Source organism: Chaetura pelagica, unplaced genomic scaffold (assembly GCF_000747805.2).
Source record: "Chaetura pelagica isolate M959 unplaced genomic scaffold, ChaPel_1.0 scaffold219, whole genome shotgun sequence".
NCBI lineage: Eukaryota > Metazoa > Chordata > Aves > Apodiformes > Apodidae > Chaetura > Chaetura pelagica.
The window spans coordinates 464,060-471,239 of NW_009954552.1; the positions used below are offsets into that span (position 1 = coordinate 464,060).

Consider the following 7,180-nt stretch of genomic DNA (forward strand, 5'->3'; position numbering starts at 1 on the left):
AGAAATTAAAGAGAGAGAGATGGTTAAAACTAGACAGTATTTATAACACAGAAAGGGGTATAAACCTTTTTGCTTTAATAGATAAAAATTTAGATTAAAACATACAGATACAAAAATATTAGCTTAGAGAGCAGGATGTGATTTTATGTACAATCCAGGATGCACTTGGCTCACAAAGACCAGCGACCCCATGGCTCATGCCTTCCCATTCTAAACCCTTGTGTTTCTGCTGTCCCAGCAGCAACCAGGCTGTGCTGAGGCTGAACCGGCCAGTGCAAAAAAAAACCCCAGTGAATGTTTCCTCACTTCCTGGGGTGCTGCAATCCCAGCCCTGCAGCACCAGATCTGAGCAGCACGTAGGAAATTCTGCTGCTCAGCCTGGTGCTCTCCTGGCCGTGCTGCTGCCCACCCACCTGGGCAGCAGCAGGACTAGGACCAGGCACTGGCTGGGGGGGCAGGGACAGTGACTGCCCCGTCGCCTCGGGTGTGCTGACAAGGTATTTTGTGTCAGGGGGTCAGGATGTGGTGTCAGCACACGTATACACATCCTATAAAAAGAAAGCTGCTGCTGCTGCTGGCCCGTGGCCAAGGCAGGATGAAGGCTGCATTTACTCAGAGGCACAGAAGAGAGGTACAGCTCAGCAAGGCCAGCCCTAGCCCAGACCCTCCTGCGGCCTCGAGGACTGAGAAGCTAGGAAGCCACAGGCTGTGAGGGGTGTGCAGGGGTTGGAGGGAGCACTACTAACCCACCAGACAAGAGATGGATTGAGCAATGGCAGAAGCATCAGCTGATCCTTCACAGGAAGGCTGGAGGGGTGTGAGAAAGAAAAGCTGAGAATTACTCAGCTGGCACCAGCCTTGTAATTATTTCCTATCCCGGGAGTTCACTCCCAAGGATGGTAACTCCAGCTGGGACTCAGGAATCCAAGCTGGAGCAAGCAAGGTTTGGTGTACCCAGTAAAGGAGCTGGATTGAGCGATGTCAACAGTGTTTCCAGAAAAAGTCCAATGCCACTTGTGGAGCTGGACTTGCCCTGTGATAAAAATGCTGCAGATAGCACTGTCCACTGCTCTCTCTCTCTACCTGTATGTGTCTCTCAGGCATGGGAATTTCTAGCTGTGCACCTCCTACTTCTGTCTACACCACGGTGAATTGCATAGGACATTGCCTTGACCACTTGATCTATAGATATCAAGACTTATCTCCAGATCCCCTCTGTCCCTTCCCTGCTTGCCACACAACTCTTGCCCAGCCACAACCACATCATCTCCCAGGCCGCTGCCAAAAACCATGACCTGATACAGACAGTGTCAACCCAGCCCCAGGGATTTAACCAGCACTGCTTTCCAAGGCAGAGGGTAACTGCAGCAGCTTTCCCTAGCACAGCCACAGCTTCCCTCACTGCAGGCTCTGATGGTGCCTTCAGTCCCATGTCCCATCTGCTGCATCAGGGCTGTGCTCTCTGGAGACTCTTCTTATAATACCAAATGACTGCAAATGCTCTTCTCCACACCCCGAGCCCAAATAAATCACCCTTTGCTTTTCCACCCCTGCTTATTTCCAGTGCTATTCTATCCTGGCTGGAATGCTGGACACATGGTCCCCCTAAGGACCCTGCTGCACCAGCCTGAGATGGAACGTGGTGGGTACAACATCCTGAAACAAGGCCAGCCTGGAGACATAGCCCTGGTCCCCCCAGGGCAACCCAGCAGTGAGCAATCTTGGAGTGGCTGTGGTTGAGGTGCTGGAGCCAGGAGCCTGCCCAGGCACCGCCTGCACCCTCTGGACCCGCGCCTGCCGTCACTGTGCTGGCATGTCCTGTTGCTCCTCACATTCCACTCTTGCTCTAGCATTTTTGGGAGAAAATCACCCCTGGGTGACACAGGGTGTAGGCACAGGCTGCTTGGGATTTGCTGCTATGGTGAAACCTCCACGTTTAAACCTTTTCAAGGAGAGCTTTACCCCTCACTTTTAAACCTCAGCCTTGAACCGGAACTGACCTTCTGAAAAACCCAGACAAACCCTCTTTATTCACGATGACTAAAGCCCCTGTAAAAACAGCCTCTCCTGGTGAGTGTTTGCTTAGGGCAAGGCAGGCACAGAGCCTGTCCTTGAGGGAAGGAGCACAGGCTGAAGAGGGTGCCCTGAGCCTGCTCAGCTTGACCCACACTTTGCTGTCCTGCTCCCCCCATCCCACAGCAAATCCGTCTTAGCAAAAGGCTCAAGCAGTTTAACAAGACAGCTTCATTAGCCAGCCATGGGCCTGGGCTGGCCTGACAGGCTGGCCCAGCACTGCACAGGCCTCCTGGTTAGTCTTGCCATGTTGTGATCTGGTGTCCACAGCATCGCCCCAAGTTGCAGGAGGGACCATCCTGGGCAGGTGCATGGGTCCCTGGTGACACACAACATCCTTCCTGTGGCATGGGGCTCCTCAGCCCCTGCTTCCCAGCTGCCAGCAGAAACATTGGGGACACCCCCAGCAGGGGTCAGGGATGCTCACCCCAGCACTTGACCTGCGAAGAAGCAATACAGCTCCATCTCACCAGGCTTTCCCCTCCAGCCCCAAGCAGGGGAGAGGCATAGCAGCCCCAGCACATGGCAGCCTCACCAGCAGGAGAAAATGGATTGGGACAGGGATAAGGCAGAACAAAACTTGAAAGAATGAGAGGAATAATCACAGAGCTCCTCAGCTTTAACAGCAAACCAGAATTAGTTACTTTCTTGTGAGGATTTTTTGGCTCTGCTCCCTTTACTCTGGGCTTCTTACTTTTATCTTGTGAAGTTCCTAAACTGAAATATTACCAGAAAAAAACCAAACTTATTTTAAATTACATTATCTTACCTATCAGAGAGAAGGAGACGGGGTGAACAAAAGGTTCACAGAAAATACTATTTTCTCTCAGTACTTTCACTTTCCATGAAAAAATAGTCCTATTTCCTCAAAAGCACTTTCACAAGAATCTTTCAACTGGTTCTAATCAATAGGGTTAGGGTTTTTTTTAATCATTATCTTGGCAGAACCTCTAATTTAACAGCTTAATTAAATTTGCATACCAAGATGCTGTGTCTTGCCACATCCTTGCTGTCCCATAGTTGCTCCTCTCTTGCTGCCTTGGCTGGTGCATGTGGGACAGCCCAGCTCCTGTGGGGCTTCCAGCTCCTGCGCAGCTGGGTCTGTGGACCAGCTCAGATCATTCAGCACCTCGAGAAGGACAATTCTTGGCCAAGATGCCCCCGAGGGAGCAGGCGAGGGGCAAGGAGGGCACACCCCTGCCTGCAGCCCTGGGGCCGAGGTGAAATTCCTTCATCCCATGGCCCCTGGCTGCCCCGAACCCCTCCCAGAAGGGCCGGGGGCCACTGACCATTTCTCTGCTGGTTATTAGATTGTTCACGGCTCTCAGGTTTGTTTGAATAAGCCCTTTTGTTTGCCGGCGCTTTCCCACGTCCCCCCGTTCGCTCGGCAGTCGCGTGTCCCGAGTCAAAGAGGAGCCCCGGCCGCCAATCCCCAAAGAAAGTTTTCTTCGGAGCAAGACATCTGCGTTGGAGGGAACCTGCCAACATCTGCCACACTTTCCCCCTTTTCAAGAGCCTTTCTTTCCCTCTTAAAAAGTGCAGGAACAGATGTTAAAAGTTGTTTTCTTTCTCCAGGGTGTGAAATGTAGACAAATAGCAAAAAAGAAAACTCCAAGCAGCACTGACCCCTTTCTCTTTCTCTTTCCTTTTTTTTTTTTTTTTTTTTCCAGGAGACGGGGTGAACAAAAGGTTCACAGAAAATACTATTTTCTCTCAGTACTTTCACTTTCCATGAAAAAATAGTCCTATTTCCTCAAAAGCACTTTCACAAGAATCTTTCAACTGGTTCTAATCAATAGGGTTAGGGTTTTTTTTAATCATTATCTTGGCAGAACCTCTAATTTAACAGCTTAATTAAATTTGCATACCAAGATGCTGTGTCTTGCCACATCCTTGCTGTCCCATAGTTGCTCCTCTCTTGCTGCCTTGTCTGGTGCATGTGGGACAGCCCAGCTCCTGTGGGGCTTCCAGCTCCTGCGCAGCTGGGTCTGTGGACCAGCTCAGATCATTCAGCACCTCGAGAAGGACAATTCTTGGCCAAGATGCCCCCGAGGGAGCAGGCGAGGGGCAAGGAGGGCACACCCCTGCCTGCAGCCCTGGGGCCGAGGTGAAATTCCTTCATCCCATGGCCCCTGGCTGCCCCGAACCCCTCCCAGAAGGGCCGGGGGCCACTGACCATTTCTCTGCTGGTTATTAGATTGTTCACGGCTCTCAGGTTTGTTTGAATAAGCCCTTTTGTTTGCCGGCGCTTTCCCACGTCCCCCCGTTCGCTCGGCAGTCGCGTGTCCCGAGTCAAAGAGGAGCCCCGGCCGCCAATCCCCAAAGAAAGTTTTCTTCGGAGCAAGACATCTGCGTTGGAGGGAACCTGCCAACATCTGCCACACTTTCCCCCTTTTCAAGAGCCTTTCTTTCCCTCTTAAAAAGTGCAGGAACAGATGTTAAAAGTTGTTTTCTTTCTCCAGGGTGTGAAATGTAGACAAATAGCAAAAAAGAAAACTCCAAGCAGCACTGACCCCTTTCTCTTTCTCTTTCCTTTTTTTTTTTTTTTTTTTTTTCCACAGAAAGCCCAGGAAAAAAGGGAGGCTTTGTTTATGAAGGAGAATCCCCTTTTCAGCGAAACCTGGCAGTGGGCAATGCAGAAGGAAAGCAGGAATTTGCAGAAAGCTCCTTTTAATGCTCATTTGCATTGGCCTGTTGGGTCCCTACAATCCAGGGCACAGATGTCAGCCTCCCCCCCAGAGCCTGGGCAGCTTTCCTGCCCACACCCCCACCCCCAAAATAAAGGCCTTTGCCCTGACTGAGAGGTGTAAGATGACTGTTTACAGCAAGAGCTGCTCTTCTTTTTCACCATGGTGCTGCCTTACAAATGAACCTTGCAATGAGCTCACCCGGAGCAGAGGCCAGAGGCTGCTGGGGGTCTTGTCCCACTGAGGCTCAGCTGCCCTGCATGGGCTGGGCACCAACCATGGCTGGGTGCCAGGGCCACCAGGCTGTGCTCAGCCCCCCATCACACCTCTCCATCCCCAGTACCCACTGCCTGGTCACCAACATCCCCCTGCCCAGGGGGCAGCTTTGGTGGAAGCTGCTTTGCAGGGGAAGCCTGTGTGCAGCCTTCTGGCAGAGCAGCCCCCTGCTTAGGAGCAGTGGCACCTCGCAGGGGAAGGACAGTGGGAGGGAAGGTAAGGCAGGAGAAGAAGAAGGCACTGCCAGCCTCAACCACCCAAGCAAACTGCCCAGAACCAGGAGTGTGCCTGCTCTGTGCCCTCCTACCCACGTGCAGGGCAGAGCCCTACCCCAACCCACCCACTGTCTCTCCCCCGCCAAACTGCTGAGACCTGTGGCAATGCAGATACCTCAGCCACACCTTTTATAAATACCAGCAATGCTCTGCTCCCCCGAGTGGGATGGAAAAAGCTTGAAAAACAAAAGGAATCTTTCACTGGTGAGCTGTCTGGGCTGGTTGACAAAAGGGGCTCCCTCACAGGGTGGTGGGACCTCCTTCTGCTGTCTGTGGGGGGAAAGCACCTGAGATAAAGGAGCCCATCCCTGCTCCTTTCACGTGGCACAAAGGACACATTAAAATCATTCCCCTCCCAAGCCCTCCTGTCCCAGCAGAACCATCACACCAGCCCATCTCAGGCCCTTTCCAAGTAGGGTGCTTATAAAACAGTGTAACTGCGTCTGACTGACAAACCACCCCTGCCTGTGAAATACCATGTCTGGGGACATGTTTTCACGAGGAGCCCAGGCAGCAGGGTGTACAGACACGCTGCAAGGATGTTTGCATTGACATACAGGCAAACACACACCCACGCAGCAGTTAAGCAAGGAACGTGATGTCCTCGATCTCTTTATCGCTGGGGCACTTCCCCACCCAGGGCTGGGAGGGAAGGAGGGGCCTCTGCAGCCCCAGCCTTGTGCTGGGAAATCCCACCGGTGGGTCAGGATGGCTTCTGAACCACTGTGGCCCCTTCCTCTCCATTTCAAGAAGGTGATACATTTGACACCTACCCAAAGGGCTTCACCTGCAGAACTCAACAGGACACTGCCAAATCCTGCTCATTAGCAAAGCAACCATCAGAAAGCAAAAGCAGAGTAATGAAAAATGCCTTCATACTCCCCTCCAGACCAGGCAGAAGTGAGGAAGCATAAAAGTGCATTCTAATCCTGTGCCAAGTCTCCACCAAAGGCCCATCTGCTTCTGCACTAGCATTTCAGAGGAGCTAACAGAAAAACACCCCTCCCTCCAAAGCCACCCAAACCTCCTCACAGCATGGGGAAAAAAAAATATCAAAGAAGTACAAAGCCCACAGAACTAACTCACCCCTAAGTTCCTCTGCATCTATACATTTAATATTAAATTCTACACAGCAGCCAGAACTAGATTTGTGTATTTCCTCCATCCAGCCATGTGAAACCAAGAATTCAGGTTCCCAAGAGGTAAATAAAGTTCCTGTGTTTTCCCTGGAGGATTTCTGTCATGGAAAACAATATTCCTACAGGCGTCTGCTGTCAACAGTTTTTAATCGATCATCATTACCTGGTAATAATTCCTGGGAGCAGGAACTCATAGCTCGTGTACTCTATTATGAAATTAAGAGTCTGCTTCACGATGTGAACTGCCTGGGTCTTGGGTTAGCAGGTAAGAAGAGACACTGCTTCAATGAGGTCGAGGAGGGGAAAAAAAATAAATGGGTGGAAGGCATTTTCCCAGGTGTAACTCAACCGCTTCCCAGCTATTGTTTCCCTCCCTGGGAATCTGTGCAAATTGAGCGAGGAGCCCTGCAAGCTGCTCAGAGCGCGCCCATTTTCCTTCCCTTCTTCCCTAACAAAAGAGCCCTGCGAGGCCCGGCGGCGGGGCCGGACATCTGTCGCCGTTCGGGGGGGCCGGCGTGGCCATTGAAAAGAAGCAGTGACCTGTCAGCTTTGATTGATGGCCGCAAACCCCCGGGCTCGACCCCTTGTGTGGGAAAAGAAGTCCCGCCAAGGAAAGTCCCCTTTCACATGCAAATTCTGGGTTATAAATACAGCAGCCGAGAGCCCGTCTGGGGAAAGGGAGCGCCCCGCGGCCCGAGCGCCTCCTTCACGGCCCCATCGTCCCGGCACC

At 51.9% G+C, this 7,180-nt stretch overlaps 1 protein-coding gene across 1 annotated transcript in view; it reads left to right on the forward strand.

Annotated features, from left to right (window-relative positions):
• Positions 1–896: 896 nt before the first annotated feature.
• The window catches only part of LOC104395406 (transcription cofactor HES-6-like), a 7,886-nt gene continuing 1,602 nt past the window's right edge, over positions 897–7,180 (forward strand). Inside the window, exons 1-2 of the mRNA XM_010005097.1 lie at positions 897–1,085; positions 4,635–4,655. Coding sequence (XP_010003399.1) covers positions 897–1,085; positions 4,635–4,655 — 210 coding nt within the window. The remainder of the gene's footprint in view (positions 1,086–4,634; positions 4,656–7,180) is intronic.